Source organism: Pseudorasbora parva, chromosome 11 (assembly GCF_024679245.1).
Source record: "Pseudorasbora parva isolate DD20220531a chromosome 11, ASM2467924v1, whole genome shotgun sequence".
Classification (NCBI taxonomy): domain Eukaryota; kingdom Metazoa; phylum Chordata; class Actinopteri; order Cypriniformes; family Gobionidae; genus Pseudorasbora; species Pseudorasbora parva.
The window spans coordinates 25,541,234-25,563,615 of record NC_090182.1 but is presented as its reverse complement, the minus strand read 5'-3'; the positions used below and the strand labels follow the sequence as shown (position 1 = coordinate 25,563,615).

Genomic DNA, 22,382 nt, shown 5'->3' with positions numbered 1-22,382 from the left:
AGCGCCACCCAGGTTAAGAAAGGGAACTGTGTTGGTCTGTTTAACTCATCTACCTATATATGAGGAGATGTTTAAGAGAAGAAAAACATCTTTCCTTTATGTAATTTTGTTTTCAGACACGCACAACTTAAACAATTCTGAGAAGGGTATCTGTTTGACTAATATCATAAAGCCACCCTCTTCCTCTTCCCCTCTCTCTCTCTCTCTCTCTCTCTCTCTCTCTCTCTCTCTCCCTCTCTCCTCTCTCTCTCTCTCTCTCTCTCTCTCTCTCTCTCTCTCTCTCTCTCTCTCTCTCTCTCTCTCTCTCTCTCTCTCTCTCTCTCTCTCTCTCTCTCTCTCTCTCTCTCAGTGGGAGGGTTAATACCAAGGGGGAGGAAGCCCCCTTTTCCGTGACCCCCAGAGTCAGGGATACATAAGCAACATGAGGGACTTGGGCTCCTAATTCAAGGCAATCAGCCCTGATACAAACAGACTATCTTCACACTTATTCTACTGGACTTCCAGTTCACAAAAGGGAAACGTGCACATTGCGGCGGGATAACTCCGACAGAAACCTGCCCTCAATCTCAGCTGCGCTGTCACACACTTGCACACAGATATACAAACACATTCACAGCCACACTCGCACACAGCCGCGCACACACACACAGACACACGCGCGCACTGAAGAGCAAACAGTCTCTCTCCCTTTCTCTCTCGCTCTTGCTCACCCACTCTCTTCTCCCTCCCATCCACACACACACACACACACACACACCACTACAGTATATCAGCTAGCGACTGGCAGGGAAACGGAGGGGAGAGCAGAAATGAATGTGAAGATCTTGACGCTGGTGATTGTGCTGGTGGTTTCTCTGCTGTGTTCAGCCAGTGCTGGTAAGTACGGAGCGTGACGGCTGTTGCCTCCCTGTGTTTATCTCTTTCTCTCTGCTGTTAGCCTTGGGCTTGGGAACGGGAATGGGCAGCTGTAGTTGATCAGTTACCCAGCATGGTTAGCCTTCTGGGGCTGGGGAGAGGAGGAAAACGGCACCTGGCTGCGCGCTGTACTGCACTGCAGAGGTTTGGCTTGTTATTGTGCCCATTTAATGAAGTTAATTGTGCCATTGGTGGATTACTTGCCGACTTTGGCCATGACATATGTAGGAAAATAACAGAGATGATGATGATGATGATGATGATGATTCTTCCTGGTGTCATGTAACGATTGGCTTTCTAGGATTATGTACTCCTGGATGTCGTAAATGTAAGGTGTTTATCTATACGGTATTGTATGTAATGAGGTGTTAAAAACAGCAGATGGTTGTATAATTTGGATTTCACAAGCAAAACGCTGATATGCTTTTGGCACTTACGGTTTCTGTAGATGTTTAAAGGTGGATTTGATCCATGTCTTTTGGGCTGTGCCACATCATGGATGGATTCTCAGTCTCTCTGGGCTGAAGCTACATAGATCAGAGTTCTTGTGCCTAACCTCCATTTGATTTATTCCAAAAACAATCTGCTATTGTGCTGTTATGTAATTCTTGCTCAAACACAATGTTATTTTTTTCCATCTACTTCTACAATAAATCCCTTTATCAAAGATGTCACGCAAGTCTCAAAGCTGTGAGCTTGAGTCAGGTGACTGGTGGCCACCCTGCAGATGTGATGCAGGTAACAGTCTTGTGTCAAAAACAACTGTGGCCTTTGTGTAAACGCTTACATCCCTCTAAAGTCCAACTGCTGGGAAGCATGTGTGTTTGAGAGTGTGTGCATGTTGAAGGGTGCTGGGTAGTGGCTACTGGCCATATCAAACGGCCCCTTAAACCCAGCGTTTCCACACACACGTTTGTTAGAGAGAGATGCTGCTATTTTGGTCTCTGCACAAGTAAATGGGAAGCAATTACCTTGCACTACGGTCAGTGTCCTTTTTCACTCTCCCTGCATGTGTGTGGAGCCTGAGCCTGAGCCTGATCCTCGGAAGGACAGGCTACTAACGTGTGCTCCAGGTCAGACAGCCTTGTTTGCGGTATTAGTAGTATTATCTCCATCATGAGATGGGGGTGAGGGAGCCGCGGGGAGCCGGAGCTGCGCGCTGTCGCGGGAAGGTGTTGGAAGCGGCTCGGTGTGTAGGCAGCGGGTGTGAAGCCTTTCATCTTCAGACAAACGCTTTTCCAGTACACTGGGAGTGCGCTGGAAATTGCCATCCGTCTCAACCGTGCAATAGGGGTGATCTGCGCACTGCTTTCTCGGAGGTTGAAAGAGGGTGGGGACGCAGAGAAGTCATGGTGCAACAGGCGACAGCGGCTTCGCCACCGCAGGCATTGAGTGTCACCCAGCAGAACGGCTGCGGCCCTGCTAATCTCGTCTGCGCATACCTCAATCTGCTCGTCTTGTAATGGGCTTCCCCTTAAGAATGGCCAAATCTTGAGCGCATTGAGCCATTCAAAAGTCATCCTGAAAGCAATCTGTCTTCCACTCTCAAGTCTGGTATGTAAACACTTCATATTGTGGAAACAGTTCAGGCACTCTGGGTTGTCAGTCCGAGTCCGGTATCGACGCCTCACCTTTCAAAGTCAAGGAAGCGCGGGATAAGTCCTTTCAAAAATACAGTCTCGAGAACCAGCACGCACACACTCCCACGCACACACACTCATGCAGAGAAGTCCTGAGATGGTGTAATTTTAGCTGCTTGGTTTGTCCTCTTCGTCCAGGTGAGGGTGTGGAGATCGGATCTCGGGCATTATCTGTTTGAAATCATCTCTTTGGAAAAGGGTGATTTCATGCGAGCCGTGAGCAACGCTATCATTCGGTATTAAACTTTGAAGTAGCGTTGAAGATCTTGCGTGGGCTTGTCGCTCACTGTGCGTGTCCTGGGTCAGCGTGAGACCCCAGCAAAACAAATACAAAGCTCATTAGGAAGTCTTCAGCCGCACAATGTTTCTTTTTAGAAGAAACGAGGGGTAAGAGCAGGATATTTTGTGAAATAACACCAGAGGCCCTGTGCCAAAAGCAAGCAGGAAGCATTAAATCATAATTCCAGTTCACTTAATGTGAAGAAGGTGTTTGCGGTTATGCACTTGATTATAGGGGCCATGAACAGAAAACAAACAGACAAACTTTTCCAGATGTCCAGCAATTACATGATAATAGTGTCAAAGCAGCATGAAGGAGATGAGCACTACAGAAAGGTCATCATAAATATGAAGGATCATTAAGAGGAGCTATGAGGCATGATGAATTTTCGGCAGTTCCTCTCTTTTTCACAAACATGCATATGCACACATATACAGTATGTGCACATGCTCGCTCGCACACACATACAGAGAGGGTCAGTGATCTATTTTATGAGTAACCTGGATATCCTCTGTCTACGGTTTCACTTTTAAGGTCTGCAGTGATTTGTTAGAGATGCAAATAAACTATAAAGAAGAGTTCAATGTAATGTACCAGTATGCAAATATGAAATACTGTCATAATTTTCTCACCCTCCTGTCATTCCCAACTCGTATGACTTTCTTTCGATTATGATTACAAATGAAAAGTAGTAGTAGTGTTTTTTTCATCATGCAATGAAAGTGACAAGGCTGTCAAACTACAACAATTAATACAAAACTTCCTAAAATCTTTTTAAAAGTAATGACTTGCTGCATAGTATGCTGCATCTCATCTGAGACCTTTATATAGCTCAGCATTAAAAAAGACTAACATGTTATGTTACTCACACAAATTTGTTTGTACAATTGGAATATTTGGTTATGTTCAATAAGTGCAAATGCACCTATTCAAATCTATTAAATAACTTATTTTATATATGACATTAGTAAACGTGTATAATTGACTAGACATATGGACCATTTTCAATACCTATAGTGCTTTTTTGGAGCTTATATCAAACTTCTACCTCTGAAGCATTCGTGTAGCTCAAAGAGTTGAGCAGTGTTAGCAATGCCAATGTCACTGGTTTGATTCCCAGGGAATGCGGCTGAATGCATTAATGTAAGTGTTTCATGAAAGAAAGGAAACCAGAAAAGTTTGGAATGGCATAACCGGGATCTATTCCCTGAACAATTACTTTTTTATAGAAATGTACATACTGACATTTTTCACCTATATAATGTCCCTTCAAAAAGATCAAGCAAGGGTCATTTGCAGTCTTTGCCAACTTGCTGCACCATTTTAAAAATACTTCACAAATATCTGCTCGGAGCTGTGGAAGTGGTTATTTTTCCGGCAGAGCAGAACCAATAAAATAGTGCCCTTTATAAAATAGAGTACATTTTCTGAGCTCTATTATAACTCATGTGGTAAAGACATAGGGTAACCTTTGAGAAAAACTCCCCAGTGGCATTACGGTGGTTGTATTGACACGTGTGATTGCTATAGGCCAGCACAATGCAATTCAGAGCACTCTGAATATATCAGATCACCTCCACCATCAGAATTAAACCGATGCATAGGAGAAATCCTGAAGGGTGCTGATGAAGGGGAAAGAAAAGAAAAAAGAGACAGAACAGGCTTCTGATGTGGGGAGGAACACAGCCGCTAAAATATTAAAAGGTCTTTAAAACTTCACAGCTGGTGGTCTTCCCGAACTTGCAGGTGGACAAATGTGGGGAATATAAAGGGCCTGGTGCCAAAATTGCTTCAAAAGATGCTTGCTCACTGTACTCTCTCTCAGAATCACAGTTCTGCATCTGGCTAGCTACATGCCTCCTGTACCCACAAGCAAGCTGACAAACCATTAGCTAGGCCCCTTCCTCTAAACATCAGAAAACATATCCCTCGACACCCCCAAAATCTCCCTCTTTCCCCAACTTTTTAATTAAAGCCAGATATACCGAACGCCTTGCTGCGTCCACAGGGGCCCGATATTAACCTGATTTATAGCTCCCTTTTCAAATATTAAGCATTACGTTTATTGTGGTTGCTGATCAGATAAGATCAGAGTAGACATTTTTATGAACAGCAATGCAAAATGCTGTATAAATATTTCAAGTCGGGGAATAAATGTGCTTTAATTATTTTCATGCTCAATTTAAAGAGCAAGGAATGAAAAACACATTTGTAGCACACAGGCCTGGTTTTATTCGCAGTTAAAGGCAGAAAAATAGCACATTGTTGTTGTACTTCTATCATGTGCTTTCCCAGATTATTTCAGAAGTATATCACATCAAACCATTAGCCTGATTTAAGGCTTCTGCTCTGGGTACTTCACTAAATCTGTTCAGAAACACAGAGCCGGGGTTCTGATTGCTCTGAGCAGTACTATGGATGTGAGAAACTGACTGGATTGTTTATGAGAAGTGTTCAAGAGTTTTTGGAACACTTTACTGATTCCCCCACTGGGACTACCCATAATTCCAAGCCTCAAGGTACAGGATATGTGTTATGCCTTCAATTTTATTTCACTAAATCTTATACCGCCAATACAAACTCAAGCCTCAAAGTATTCTCTGATATTTTTAATAGAGGGGATTGCACATTAAATGTAGCACTTCTGTAAATGTATTGCTTACAAAGCTAAAAACAATTATTGAATATTATCCGGTTTGTAAAGACCATGAATGGATAATAGGAAAGTGTTTTTAAAATGTCCAGAAGGAACAATTCAAAACTGAAAGATATTATGTGTCAAAGCAAACCTTATCATGCCATATAAATTCCCATCTTTCACTATAGAACAAATGAGGTATATACATGTTAACTGATATGATGTCTTCTATCCCATAAGAGACAAAACACATACTACAGAAAAACATTGTGTTGAATGAATAAGTCTTGTTTGTTAAACTAGCATGCAGAAATTGGAACCGGATTCTGTAGATACATATACAATTCAGACAGTGAGTTTACTCAAAGATTGTGAAGCTTTATATTTAATCTTATTCTGGTTAAACACTGTGGCTAATATACCAACATACATAAACAAAAAAGGTAAATGAACTGTCAGTAATTAAATATGGCCTGTAACTTGAACCACAACGTTACTGTGAGAACCAGGGCAAATTTTCTAAAACAAAAACACTCCATCACACAACACAAGCAGCCATTCACATCTGAGCTGTTAATCATGCACCATCAGTCCATTCTCATCCATATGACACATATGTGTCTTTTCATGACCGATTGTTTAGTGTGATCTCAGCTGGAAATATCCCAGCATGCACCGGTTGACACTCCTTTCAATAGCTAGGCACTGGGCCCAAAGCCCGAGAATTGAAGCTATACCATCACTAGTCCACTTTAAAGACAGTATGCATGCAGGCTCACAGCTGACAGCACAATAATAAGGGGTGGATGTGGTTCATTACCGATTAGAGAGCCCTTGGAAATAGACTGCCAGAGCATCCCGTCACTAAAGAGCTAGCACTTTCTTGACAATTTGAGCCCATCACTGCTGACGAGAATATTCGGGTCTCGATCGCCGCTGCTGCCCGTCTCAGAGGTAAATCCTCTTTGAGAAGGCATGCTGTTTTACCCTGGAAGCCAATTCAGAAGAAATCGCACTTAAGATGCTTTGCATGATCGGCTCTCTTGATTTTCTTGTACTTAAAGGTCCAACCTGCAGTAACCTCTACCCAGTGATTCACCCCTACCAGTCTGAAGTGCTGGTGCAAGAGCTTGTGCAAGTCTTAATCAGCCTTCTTCCCCTTTTTTCATCTCTTCTCTTTCTCTCAACACATCATTAGCAGTCAAGGCAGCAGCCGTAGCGCTTTGAACCTGCAGCTCTCTGATCATTCGGAACCGGGCCATTTCTAACCACATTATTATAGCTTAGTGCTAATTTGGGTCATGTGTAGTTTGCTTGCAAGGCTGCACACCATCTGAGGGTGTCAGAAGCGATCAGAGAAAAGAGCGGGGACGAGAAGCTTCAGCCACTTTTGTCAGAGTGCTGCTCTTATTTTCAGTAATGGAGCTCAAAGTGGAGGTGTGGGAAAGTCTGTGAACTTTTCGTGCGATTTTGTTCCTCTGCGGAGTTGCAGAACACAATGCACGCCTTCATTTTCTCCTGCAAGCCGCGTGCTATCACAGCAGCACAATGCTGAATATCAAACAGCCTCCGTTGTGATGAAATACAACGACTGGCCTGGGAAAGGGTTAAGCAATCTTACTGCCTAACTCCACCTAATAATGGACCTGTGCTGAAATTTGTAAACTGGGAAACCTGATCCATTCTAGCTGACAATGTCATTCTCTTGCTCCTCAGAGAGTGCCTTTCACAGCGGCTGCCATGGAAACGTGGTTTGAGAGCATGTTCGAGACTGGTACCAGTTTATGCCAAGGCCCCGCACTACTGGTAGGCATGCGATAAGAAGCGCATCGACTCCAGGCTTCAAAAGGCCAGGCTGCTGATTTCAGATGCCGCTCGGGGAGTCTTACTGGCTTCTTTAACATCATTTCCATATCAGAAGTAGTATATTTAGGGACATAATAGCACACTGTTAGGGAATTTAGTGTAACAGGGTCTTATTTATGAGCTAGGCAAGTGATTCATACTGGGGTTTCATGCTAATTAACGTGTCTCATTCTAGGCATAATGCTCATGATCAAGTGTGACTAGCTAAAGGATAGTCTTAGCGGGCATCAAATTGGCATGTCTGCGTGTATGGTGGAGAAAAAGCAGCTAAGTGTGGAGCTCTCTCTCTCTTATTTTATTGAATGAATGTCCTCTGAGACACTGGGGATCACGCCTCTGACGTCACACACCGTCAGCTATGGTTACACCCCCATGGGACTCCACGCCTCTTCTCGCACATATGCAAGGCAAAACAAAGCACCAACAGTCACGCACATGCACATTCATTCACAAAATGCTTTTGGAAATTATTTGGCATCACACATAGCATAAACGATGAAAGCATGGAATTTTATACACAAGCTAAAATGATTAATGTGCAACCGTGCATCAATGATTGTGTTTACATGTACATCAACATGATGATAACTATCAGAAATAAGCTTATTATTAAAAAACAGATGATGGAAGAAAACTTAAAATCATGTGCTTTTTTTTCTGGTTTTGAGATTGAAACATAAACAAATATGCATACAAGATGTACGCCGCCAGAACACAGAACAGAGAGGCTAATTGGGCTCCCAGAAAGAAAATCTGACCAGCCTGATTTCATTAGTATATAAAGATATTTGTACGTCATGTTTGCACATGTGACCTTGGACCACAAAACCAGTACATCAATAGAAAGCTTAATTATGATATTTATGATGTATAAATCTCAATTTCAAAATATGTACCCTTATGATTGGTTTTGTGGTCAAGGGTCACATATATATATATGTCTAAAACTACTCTAAATATATTTACATATAGACAGCTGAAAACTTTATATTATAAATACATTTGTACAAATACATTTAAATGAATTTATAATATACTGTATATATATATATATATATATATATATATATATATATATATATATATATATATATATATATATATATATATATATATATATATATATATATATATGAAAAACAACATCTTCATTTATTCGTTAAAATTAGTTTTAGCCGCTGTCAATATGTTAATGTATGTTTCACTGTTTATGCAAACATACAAATATGTATGCCTTTTAAACCCACAATTTATCTAACAATACCTATATAAATCACAGTTCATACATGACCTTACACATTGTCTGCTTATTACATGTGAGATGGATGTAGGCGCACTTAATGTTATCTAAAGGCCTGTTGACTTTTTACAATTGACTTACATATAAACAGGATCTGTTTAGACATGCTCTAATTCTTTAGATGGAGCCACACACAAAACCTTATTAGCTCCAGGCTGCTATTAAAAACAAAAGATGAGAAAATACACAAACCTCCATAACGTTTTGTGTCACCTTTGACTTATGATGTGGCTGTGTTGCCAGTATCCATTATGCATGTTTGTGGAGACGCCCTTACAAGAGCTGTTATGATAGCAGTCTCAAGCTGTGGGGAAAGTGAGAGGCTGGATGTCTTTTCATCATGCCCACCGCTGCATCCATGTCTCAACAATAAGTAGACAGGGTAGTCAAGCAGAATATTCTGTAAACAGTGACAAACAAATCAATACTTGCACAATGTTGTGCAAACAAACTAACCAAGCAAGACAGTTTTAATTTGCATAGACAGAGCAATTATATTACACATTGACTGGTTGTTGAATTTGTTTGGTTTAAGATGGGTGGTGGTGCTAGGGCAAATGTATAAGCAGAGATAATGCATGTGGTACAGCCGGCCATAAATAAGTGTTGCCCTCTCCTCACCTGGTTCTGCTTTGCGTGTAAGTAGATCTAATCTCTCACTTCCTGGAGTAGTGAGTAAAAGATTAGATCCATCTGGTGCCCTGAGTTTAAAGGTCTTCAGACTAGCCTAAACTTTATATCTATTGGAAGTCACAGCTCTTTATTTTTCATGTTGTGTGTTTGTATAGGGAGTGTATTGTAAATTTAGGCCAGTCAGAGAAATTCAGTAAACCATTCATCAGATTGTGCTCGGCCCTTTATGAACGTTGCCTACCCTGGGCCTCTCTCTCCCTGTCAGGAAAGTGCTGGGTGATGGATAACTCTCTCGGCTAAGAGGCAGCCCTGGGATTTACAGGGACACACTATCAGACACAAGGTGTCCAGCGGAGGCGAGGCACGGCGAGGCAGTCGTGTTAAAAAGTCAACATAATGGATGAACCTAGAGAGTGTGGTACTAGAGGATGAGATGGCAACGATCTGGCTATTTATCATTAGCCTAGAGGAAAGCTGACCAATCTGAAAAATTCATATCATGCCACCATCTCTGTGGGAGCAAGTTGTGGTGACATTTCAGTTTTGCCAGAATTCTAATTCGAAAAAAAGACTCACAAAATTAAATCTCAACATAGGCACATTACAAAAGATGCCTTTGCCTAAAATGCCAAAAACATAACTATACAATTCACTGCAAATTATCTCACATTTGCTTTTGCTCAGACTGTCAGTTACTAAAGGTTTAGGAGAGAGTTTAGTGTAAGTGATATATATATATATATATATATATATATATATATATATATATATATATATATATATATATATATATATATATATATATATATATCAAGAAAATGAACATCAGTGGGGTCTAAATCAACACTGGACCTCATTGACATTCATTGTGTGGACAACAAAAAAGAGATACAAATATTAAGTCATACAAATTTGGAACACCAAGACAGAGTAAATGTTTACAGAATTTTCAGTTTTGGATGAACTTTCACTTTAAGAGTTTGACGTCTTCAGATAAGACTGCTAGTATCGTGAGAAGCATCTATTGGAATATTACTTCCTGACTTGCTTGTCATTAGGTGGTGAACCTGGAAGAAATTATGTTGGTGAGAAGGAGGCCCACTATCAGCGCCATCAGATCTAATCCAATAAAGGGGCTTGAGCATTTTCATCCCTGAGTGGGTTTGGTGAACAAGCAGCAAGTTAGAGGAAGATCCCATCAGCATATGCTATCTATTATAATATATTTACGGTTATTGCTCCTGTCACTTTGTATTCGCCACAAAGCATGGATACGACCCGCATAGTCACACAAGGAGCTATGCAGATTGAGAGTCGTAAAACAGACAATGGAGTGATTCTGACTGCTTAAAATAGACCTCCCTCTTCATCAGTCTAATGCACGTCTTGAGTTAATTCATAAACACTGTTCTTATCACAACCAGAGATTATTTTTAGCTGCATTCTTCTTGATTCTGTCCTGGGATGACAATTTTCTGAGCGATTTGCTCCCCTCAAAGTTAAATGGGCAGCAAATGCTGCCTGTCAGATGGTGATGGCAGGAAACATCTAAACTGTGTCATTATGGAGAGGTTTATGACAGACACTGATAGAAGAGCTGCGGTGATGTGCTGCGTTCAGCTCAGCCAGGTGTAATTACAGCCACTTCTGCCAGCCTGGATGAAAAACATTGTGTTTTTGCCCCCTCAGAGACATTTCAAGACTATTCCGCATGCCACGATGAACAATATGTTGGGCTGAGTGATTATGGTAGTGAAAAAGCAAAAAGACTTCTGGCCTGTTTCAAACAGCTGACCCTAAGTGTTTTAAAGGACCAATCGGATGGGTGGATTTCTGATCACAGAGACTTTTTACATGTTAAAGCCCTCAGATTAGAAAGAAATGACTTGAATGCAGACAGAATTTGTAAACTTACTTCATTCATTCATCTGGAGAAATAACAGGAGGTTAATGCTCGGATTAGCAGGCCTGGTGGATAGATGAGTTTTAGTGTGGTTTCCTTATTCCACTAGATGTTGAAATATGCAATGAAGTCTTTCTGGGGGGCAAATGAATTAGTCCACTGTTTGCCGAATTAGTCCGTTGTGAATGTGTAATGTGTCAGCTAAAGGCGATTAGTTTGTAAATGTAATTCTAGTTGTCAGGAATTTAAGAATGTAGTTTGAGGATATTTAACTCATAAGCAGACTTACAGGCAACGTATTAAGCCTCACGTCGTCCGGTCACTACATGTACTAACCGTCAAAGATTTAAGTCATTTCAACTTTTCAAGGCTGTATGATTACCAACACAAATCATGTCATTAGCTGCTTGATGCTCTCTGTAAAAATAAATAAAAAAAGAAACAAATTCCAGTCAGAGCATATCTGTTTTTCCATGTTACCTTGTTCTTACACTGTAAGCTATTATTTATTAATTTGTGTTTTCCTGCTGTAAAATCAATTTTAAGATGGTACATGTGTTTTGGAACATGTTTGCTGGTTTCTAGATGGTCTAAGCAGGTTTCTATCTTCTTCACGCTGGTTTGCTTCTCATTCAAGATGGTCTACCAGCTGGTTGAAATTGGTCTATCAGCTTTTATAGGGTAATGACAAGCTCAGATGGAGGATAGAAATTAGCTACCATGTTCAAAACAAAGAATATGTCTAAAATGTCTAAACTTCAGCTCATTGTTAAAGAGACTTTTTTAGTTTAATTCAAAATAATTGCTTGTGTTTTATTTATATATATATATATATATATATATATATATATATATATATATATATATATATATATATATATATATATATATATATATATATATATAAAAAAACAGCCTCACCCTGTTGTCTTAATATAGGTTGTCTGTCACTCCCCAGGGAGATGTTAGGAATGTCTTGACCCAACGAGAATAATCTCATTCAAGTTCTTGCTGGGAAAAGGTTAATGGGATTCTCTGTTTACTCTGTAGGATAGGCATTTGTTGAGCTCTCTCTGAAAGATTCCTTTAAGACATTTCTGACAGCGTTTTTTTTTTTTATGTGTTGGAGTTAAAGACAAACAGAGACAAAAAAGGTTAGGGAAGAAAGACAAAAAAGGGAGATGAATTTGGAAAAACGGGATGAATTATCTTCATGTGCTTCAGCAGAAAGAGGATAGTTTGGTATGTGTATAGTATAGAATGAAGGATTGGAGAGCAGTGGCCTAGAACGGGAAACATAACTGATGATTGACCAAGCACGTTTTCCCATTCATCCCCTTCAATAATGTAGAAAAAGACGTATCTCATTGATTCTAGCTTCTGTCATTAGAAAGACTGGGAACTTTCCATGGAAAGACATCCAATCCCTGTGATGAACTCAAACAAAACACCCTTAGAAAGCCAATTGAGGGCTTGAATGGGAGATCACTGACATCAGATAGTGCTGCACAGATCAAGGTCTCCCCAAAACCTCCCAGAATGTTTGCTCTCTCCGGAGGACTTGTTTGATTTTTCTAAAGAGGTGAGAGGTTAGAGACGCACTGATGTGGATTAAGCTGTGGATATGAGACGGGCTTAAAGGATCTACTTGCACTTATTGAGAGATGACTAGAAACATCTGAGCACACTCACAAGCGAGCAGTGTAGTGCACAGACGCACAGACAAATGTGTGTTCAGGACAAGCGTCTGCCCAGTGTTATTGAGACAGATACTCCTCACATGAAGTGAGAAGTTTAAAGATTTGCATTTAAACAGTGTCCATGACTGTGCTGAGGGACTTTTGGATCGTTTTTGTGCAGCAATAAACTGTTTATAAAGTTTCCTAAAGGTGAAACATGATTTTGAAGTTAAAATGATTAGTTGTGATTTTGGGGTGGGACTAAGTCTTTATCCAACCACTTGAACATTTTTTGCTTGGAGACATTATTTTTGTTCGAAAACATTGTTTTTTTGCAATTCAGTTGTATCAAAGTGACCAAGATACTTAAAGAATAGACAAATGCATCATCTATTTTATCATTATTTGATGTTGGGTTTCAAAATTCACATTAACCTTTTTTGTCCGCAGGTCCAATGGCCTCCACCGAGCATAGCAAAGAGCTGGAGGAGGTGGGCAGCATGAGGACTCCTTTACGGCAGAATACCGCTCGAGCCGGCCGGAGCCAAAGACCCTCTGGCTGGAGGAGGAGACGCCCTCGACCCCGTCTCTCCCACAAGGGACCCATGCCATTTTAGAGCAAGGTCAGTTTGACATTACTGTACCAATGCAATCGCCTGAAAACAACAATAAGAGCAGAACACAATTTGAGTAACCAATAAGAGGGGGAGGAAAAAACATTTTCATCTATAAATGGAGCAGTTCTGGATAGGCCTTGAGAAAAGCACCTGTCTCAATCGTCGAGTGCATACTGAGGAAGGTTGGGAATGCAGGAGAATAACATGAAGAAAGGGAGACGGTGATTGACAGAAACCTGCTCGCTCCTTCGCTTCTTTCATGAATTATAGATTACTGCTGGCACAGAAAAACTGCATGTCTTTATGAGATTACCGGACTTCAGACTGCCAGCTTCTGTGGTCCCAATCTTCTCCAGCAGATCTACAAAACCCATACAGAGTGGAATATAATACAATATAAATGTTGTATTATATCTGAGTCAACATGTTTCCGTTATCCTGATAATGCCAATTAAATTCCCTACCCAAAGATAATACTCCAGAATCTCATCTGAACCGCTTCAGCTAGTTTTTCCACATAAAAAGGATATTTAACTTAACGTCTAGATAAACAATTCCTCAGGCAACATTTCTTTTATGTTTAATAAAAGTTTTTTCTCTTCTTACAAACATTGTCTCCATGAAATTTTCAACGTTGTAGCACCAAAGCATGTTTTAATGTAGCCTTTATTAAGGAAACATTCAAGTTACAATGTCAATAAATAAGAGAACTGCATCTGGCAGATCTTATCAGCATGGTTATGTTTTATTACTTATAGGCTTCGAGCTGAAATGCTGACCTACAGTTTTTCCAGAAACTTAGTGGTTTTATAAAAAAATTCAGTGGATGACAGAGATATGCAAGGACTCATTCACAGCTTTTTTAAAACATATTCTGCAGAGTAAGATGACTTAACAGGCTACAACAAACCCACAGGAGTTCACAATACAAAGCCTGCAGAGCCATAAATTAACCTCATATAAGACCAGATTCTATGGAGAAGAACAAGTCAGCTCTTTATGGCACAGTTAATCGTCTTTAAAAGCTGACATGAAGGCAATAAAAAGTGAGAAATCCCAAACCCTCAAATCCTCTATCACAAATTTTAAAAAAAATTCAACTTGGTATACAATTACTATTCATTTGCTAAATCAATCTAAGGCAAAGCACACAGAAAAAAATCTTAATGTCCCCATAGGTGGACACAAACAGCAAGGTCTATGTATGTACTCCCATCCCAACCAATAAAATGCACATATTCTTTGAGTGATTTGGGCAGTCAATACTTGTTTTGATCCCCAGAATACTGGAAGCACAATAAAGGGAACTGCAGGAAGTTGTGTAGCTCCATTAAATGGAACGGCTCAGTGACTCACAATGTAGCGTCCACAAACAGCACTTCAACCCCAAACAAGATGAAGATTTCTCTTTCATTCGGCTCCTTCTTTAGCTCCCTTCATGCCGTACTAGGGTTCAAAGTTCACGTCTTTTAGCACATTCACCCACATTCCTTTGGGCCCGCTTTGGTGAACCAGTTCATTTGAGGCGACTAATGTGCCAATCAAGCCTGCGGTAAAAACCCCAAAATTCTTCTCCTAATCCTCTCACAGTTCATTATATCCACAATGTGATACATTTACATTTATATTCATTTCCTTGACAGACATTTTATCGCTAAAGAGAACATGTTGTGATAATTACTGTATGACACAGTACAGTAAATCAGTCTATGGCCCAGATGGGACTCCCACTAAAGTGTTTGACCTGCATCTGGCTTGTGTACAACATCTCACATTTTGTGCAGTGTGAGAAATGTAGCCTCACACTTCATCATCTATGGCTAAAACGGGGCACAGACTGACCGGGGCAATTAACTCTCTTCAAGGGCTGATAACAGACAGAGAACCACCGAATAAGGCCACAGTGGAGGCACTTGAAAGGCTTTTTTCTTCTTTTTTCTTTATGCAGCACCGCCATGCTTGCAGATGAGAAAGATGTCAGAGAAGGAAATCGTTGCTTGAATTGAGAACTTAACACCAATAGGATGACTTAAAATTAGACTGACTTGTACGAACAAGTGTTGATAATAAAACTATAAAAATAACTTTCTCATTACATTAATATTCACAGATCAAAGTTAAGTTCAATCAACAACATTTAAATGTTGATTACCTCAAAATAAATAAAAGGAAGAAAAAAATTCTTAATTCTAAAAATATAAATTTTTCTGTTAAAATTGTGTTTTACCTATAAAGTTACTCTCATTAAACTATAATCATGGGCGGCAGTGGTTCATGTAGGTTGTCTACAAACCAGAAGATTGGTGGTTCAATCCTCGGTTCCACCTGACCAAGTGTCGAGGTGTCCATGAGCAAGACAACTAACCGCAGCTGCTCCCGACGAGCAAGGATGGCGCCTTGCATGGCAGAAACACCACCATCGGTGTATGAATGGCTAAATGTGAGGCAATATGTAAAGCGCTTTGGATGGCCGTCTGTTGAAAGCGCTTTATAAATGCAGTCCATTTACCATTTTAATCGTTTTACAGTTTTAGGCACTATGTTGTCCCAGCAACAAAGTTATAAAATTGGATATAACTGGAAATGGTTAGTAAACAATTGTATTTTTCCACACTAAAATCATATTGTTTTATCCTGTGACTGCACTACTGAAACATTTAATAAAGTATTTTAGCATTTATGGATTGGCTCCTTTTTTGTTAAAGAGGGAAAGGTTACATGTTATGGTAAATCGACATAATGCCACAAGAGCTGTTGATTGAGCTTAACCTACCCGAAACCCTGAATATTCCCTTAAGACATAACCAGTCGAACCAAACAACACATTGGATGGGGCTTCTTTATTGTGAATGCTCTAGGAAGTAAACGGAAAAGAAAGGAGGTTAAAAGCTCAGCTGAATATTACGAGAACTGGTTGCGGTAAGAGAACACAAGCAACACAAGAATGAACAACCCGTTACAAGATCCAGATGCCACAACATATAAGAGGAACAACACATGTTGAGAGACCTCCTCTTCAAAGACTTCCTAGCACAAAGGCACTGCAGAGAGGTAGAAATTGAAAATATGTCTCATTAAAGTACCAAGGGGCAAACTGGATGTTACAAAACAACTGCCTAAAACAAGGTTTCTCTTTTAAAGTGTACACAGCTCACTGTTGTTGGTTTTTTCTGACAATTGGCATGATGTCATAGAGCATCAAAAAAGTGATGAGTCAAACAAAACATAGTTCAGATAGGAATCGCCGGTGCTGCAATGTTCATGAGTCAAACAAAGAAGTATGCAGGTGTAACAGAGAACATAAAAAAGATGGTTCTTATCGCTCAATGGGCACTGTTGTACTAAGAATAAAGCTCATTGACCGCTACAACTATCTGAAATCATTGTGATGTCATGAACAAAACACTAAAAGATGGCCTCACTGATTTACATAGATACATAATTTCATAAGATCCATACTACTGCAAACTGAGAGAATTGTTTTTTGAGTAACCTTTGGTAAATTTAAAACTTAGATGACTTGCTATAACCAGCATATTTTCTTGCCTGTTATGTTCTGTACCAGCTACCTGTGCCAATTAGTAAAAGTATAGAAAAACCCTGCATTGTATCATGTCTCTTTTCTTTTGTCCACAGGCACAGCTTAGAGTGCCCTCCCCCTTGGTTCTGATTTCTATGCTCTTCCTTTGCCTTGGGGGGCCTTGCAACAAGGGGCCTTTGCTAGCCCAGCCTGAAGAGTGATGTCCATAGCACCTGCTGGTTCTTCAAGCAACTCTTCTTCTGTCCACAAAAAACCAGGACAAGCCACTCACCCTCAGCTCTACGAAGAATTGTGGGCCGGGAAAGGGGGTGGGGGGTATTGAACCCGAGCTATCAGATTCTGTCTCTCTCTGTCTGTCTCTCTCCTCCTGTGGTTTTCCTCATTTGCTTTCTAGAGCCCTTTCATGGCCACACTTTGCATGATGTGTGAGCAGTGGGGAGCCTGGTCCAAACCGTTATAGTCCGAAAAGCGTCAGTTTCTTCTCCGAGGTGTGCTAGTCCCATTCTCTCCAGCGTGAAGCTGACCACAGCGCTTCGTCCCATTGCTACATGTTGGCAACTCTTGGCTTATAAACGGTGTTTATGAGGGAAGAAAGTGATAGGGAAACTAAAACAAGGCACAACTAAATGCTAAGGCCCATTATGGCCAGGTCAATCATTGTTTTACACTTTGCACAATTTTATCATCTGCCTACAACAACAAAAAAAACACACAAATTAATAACAGCAACGATGAATGCATTTACTTGACTAACCACTCACAAAAAAAGGTTTCTAGAAACCTGAAAATGCAAGAAACCATGTTTAAATGAGATAAACTTTAAATCAATTTTTGCCGCCAAAATGTTAACACACAGACACACACACACAAGTGCAAATCCAGAACACAGATTGTGCATGTAAATGCATTCAATGCTGGTTCAGTTATAATTACTGATTTTATAATTTCATTCAAGATTTTAGAGGTATATATTTCATTGGCACATCCATGTTAAACAGCTTAATTGCTTCTTAATGTGCTGCCCAATGGTCATTACTCTTCATCCTACCAATGAGCCTAAGAGTTGTCAGCCATCCGAAGCTTAAGGATAAAGCCACAGTGTCTCATTATCAAAATCACACTCCACTTCATGAGCGTGAGATCATCGGTCCCGAGCCCTCTTCTCCTCCCCCATGACACACGCTGCTTTACAGCAGAGATACATGACTGTTAACTGGCCAGGGTGATCTGCTTCATACGGCAGACCATCTCTCCTTTTAATGAAGTGCCAAATAGCAAATCTACTCCACAGTGCTGCCAGGAGAAGAAAAGTAAACATGTTACCTCTTATCTTGGGGGAAGCATAACATCTACCACACGTAAGCATTTTGCCATTTGTTTGAACATCCAATGAAAAGGCAATGGTAGCATGGTTTGAAGACACAAGACCAAAAAAAGAAAATTCCATACAGATCTGATGATTTAGGCTGCGATTGTCCCCTTGACTGCATTCTTTGACTGACAGAACTCTATGCCTTTATTTGACATCAAACTGGAAATGATTTCTTGTTTAGTTCTCATTCTTTTGGTGTTATTTTTGTTATATTTCAATTAATTTCTCAGGGTGCTGTGACAGAAGCCTGTATGGTCTATATTACATGCATTTATTTAAGAAAAACACATTATTTGTATCTGCACCATATAGCTTCGTGCTTATGTATCCGCCACTGTAGCTACATACCCAGACTACATTTTTACAAGCCATTATTGTTCACTCTCCAATGGGAGCAGTTGCCTTTTGAGTTTGAGCCTCTTTAACACAGACAGCTGCGATGGTTATTAATCCCCATTGCTAATTGGTTTTAGATTGGAATCACTAAAATCTCTTTCAAGTCTGATAGAGCTCACAAGTCAAACTGGCATAAAATGACCACACTACCTTAGCGTTCGACTGATTTATGATGCAATAATCTATAAATAGGAGCAATCCTTGGCTTGGGCATCGTCAAGTCTTCACAACTTTCAGTAAGACACAAAATATGAGGCTGAGATTAGAGGCTTTTATGATACAGTTAGCTACACTCGTTAATTAGACAACAAAGCAAGTTATTGCAAATTAACATTTAGTCCCTCTCCTGATTTCCTGTTCACCGTTTGTCTGTGGATTTGGAAACGGAGAGCCGGCTTGTATATCCACAAACGCCTTCTCGCGGCAAAATCAGATCTTCATAAGAGAGTGCCTAAAAACCACAGCGGTAAAACACCCAGCCGAGTTCACCTCGATTAAAAATGTATCGAATCTTAGGGCACTGTGAATACTGATAATTCCTGTCACGCCATGATTATTTTATACACTCTCAGACAGAGATGTGGATTTCATTAACACTTTCTCAGTACTATAGTGCTCCCAAGAGCTCTGCTTCATGGATCAGTAGGTCAGAACGCAGAGAAGATCTAAGTTTGGGAGTCTGAGTTGCCGTACACTCTGTCTGAAGAGTCTAGAGGTGCAGAGTAATGCCTGTATCCACACTGTTGTTCATGAATGTATCTTCACCATTCTCACAGGAGCTGAGCTGCCCCTCCAGGGAGGGTTATCGAGCACTGTTTCAGTTCAGTTCAAGCCTTGAATCTTGATAAAACTAGCCCATCACCGCTACTTACTACAACCGACCCGATCCCCCTTCCCACCGATGGTGATGGTTATCCATTTCATCAAACATCCAAAGACAAATATGACAAAATCCAAAGCTTGCTATAGCAGAGACCCCTATCAATCACTTGGCTTTCCTCCAACAGTTCTCTGTACGGACATGCAAGGCTGCACTTTTGCAATTCCATTATGCTGCTGGAAAATTAAATCCTGAAAACAAGTCTTTTGGCATGTAATGGTTTTCCAGTGTCTTGTGACAATTAAATTGACTGATTCTTGTCTAGCTGGTTGTCCAAAGCTTACTTTTCGATAGAGTGTGGAAAGCTGTTTTATTTTATTTTTGTGTGTAAGGTTGTAAAAAAAATGTGTAGAAAAAGTAGTCTGCTGCACATTATGTCATGGACACAAAAAAAGCTTTCTCACCCTCCTCTGCCGTCGAACTCGGTCCATCGTCCCCGTCAGCACATCAGGTTAATGGAGCTTGCGGCACTAAGAGTACAAGCACGTCCAGAATCAAAAATGAAATGGCAAACACACGCATTATACTTACAGAGCACAAATCATTTTGTATAAATGTTTAGCTTTTTCTTTTAAGAGTTCACATAAGAAACGTATTCCTACTCTATCATGTGTTTCTGCCCAATTTGGCTTCATCATTTAGTCCTATGCACTTGTACGCACGTTCCACTTGATCATTCAGAAGGTCTTTTGTTTGAGTACAGACATTTGTAAGGGAGAAAGGTATCCAGAAGGTATTTGTATGTTGAAAACAGAGCTGTGGAAAGTTAAATGAGGTCCAAAGAGTTCCTTAGAAAGGAAGGATAAAAGCCACGAATACAAAACAAAACTCCTCTTTAGCATTTTGATTCATTGCATTGGTTTTACCAAGACATTAATTAGGGTACACTGCTCTGCTTTCATATTTGACACAGAAAGAGAAAATACCCATTTGGCTGCTTGTTTTCAATTAGCTTGTCGTGGTGCATGTAAAATGTGGCGACCAGATCAAGTAACTGAAATCCAATCCCAACATTTCACAAATGTCCACCAACTGGTTGGGATGCCAAGAATGATCTGATTAGACTTCACACCCATAAAGAGCTCTAAACTCTATTCAAAACATGAATCCATACACATGGCCTGTTTGTTCAGCACACTCATCCATTTCAAATCTCAAAATCTGTAGTCAGGCCTGGCATTTCAACAGTATTAGCGGGCCACGTGAAAAGCACCGTAAAGGCAAGGTATTATTCCTCCTCTTTATTCCTGTTGGAGGTGTGTGCTCATCAAACTCACCTGGCCAAATGTACAGTCCCTGTCTCTGTTTTGATGTTGAACTGGGCAAAAACAAATGAATAAATAAATGAATTAAACAAGTGTATCAGAAATGGTTGAAATACTGTGTACATATTTGAACTTTTGGTTTCTAATTTATAAAAGATAAGCTTTAGCTCTTGGAGTACTTATTTTATTTTTTTCCTTTCATGCGTAGCTTTGTGTTTTTATTTTCTATTTCTGTAAAGTGTGTAAATATATCTTTATGATAATAAGTAATATTAAAAATCTTATTTTAAGAAACAAGTGTGAGTTTGTTCTTTAAAAAATACATATTAGTCATTTTCATAATTTAAGTTGAAATAAGACATTTATACAAAAAATGTTTCAACCACAATATGATATTAATACATGATAAAATTAATAATGACAGTTTAACAACAGATCACTTGCCTTACTCTTAGTTCATCTAAAAATGTAAATTTTGTCATCATTTTCTAATTTTGTCCACTAAGAAATCATAAATAAAAAATGCGTATAACTTTCTTCTGAACACAAAATATATTTTGGTAACACTGTATAATTATTATACAGTAATAAAGTACTTACAAATTATTAACAAAATATTATTTTATAGTTAATTCATAGTTAATATATTGTAGTCTCTACTTTGTTAATATATCAATAGGCTATACAAATAGTGAGTTCTCCAGAATTATTATTGTTTAATTAGCTCATAGTAAAGCAATTGTTAATTGGTTATTGGAAGTAAATAGTTCTCATTTTAGATTAGGTCAAAGAAAATGTCATCAAGTGCATTAAACCAACCTTTATTAGACATTAATTGCATTCATATTTAGTGTTTTTTAAAGTATCTGCACACACAAATACGTTAAACACAGTTACACACACTTTATTACTGTATATTTATTTAATTATAACCCATAAAACAATATAAGAACACTTAATTATAATGCAGTTAATGTCCAATATAGGTTGGTTTAAAGCACTTAATGACGTTTTCCCATTTCCCATGACCTAATCTAAAGTAAGAACTAGTCAGTTAGTAAGTTGTTAAAGCATAAAAAAAGTATTTAACTCTTTACATATGAGGTAATTAAACAATAATAGTTGTGTTAATTAGCCTACAGTGACAATGAATGAAAAACTCACTATTTGTATAGTTTATTAATATATTAACAATATGGAGACAATACATTGTACATACAATACATTAACTGTGAATTAACCATAAACGAAGAGTTTGCAAATTATTTGTAAGAACTTGTCTTTTTATAAATTGTTACCAATGTTTTTGTTGTTGTTGTTTTCCTTTATCTATACAATAGAGTCAAAGGGATCTAATGTTATTTTTCCACTGTTTTTTAAAGTATGCATGGACTAAAACTTTCTTGAAATTTTTTAATTAAAAGAACAACAGAAACAAAAACGGCGTTTTGGTAAAT

At 39.3% G+C, this 22,382-nt stretch overlaps 1 protein-coding gene across 1 annotated transcript; it reads left to right on the top strand.

Moving 5' to 3' along the window:
* The first annotated feature begins 454 nt into the window (after positions 1 to 454).
* apln (apelin) lies at positions 455 to 20,675 on the top strand. Its single transcript, XM_067457533.1, has 3 exons — positions 455 to 876; positions 13,305 to 13,477; positions 17,108 to 20,675. The coding sequence occupies exons 1-2, from the start codon at positions 810 to 812 to the stop codon at positions 13,469 to 13,471; spliced, it is 234 nt and encodes a 77-aa protein (XP_067313634.1). The 5' UTR covers positions 455 to 809; the 3' UTR covers positions 13,472 to 13,477; positions 17,108 to 20,675.
* Positions 20,676 to 22,382: the final 1,707 nt, after the last annotated feature.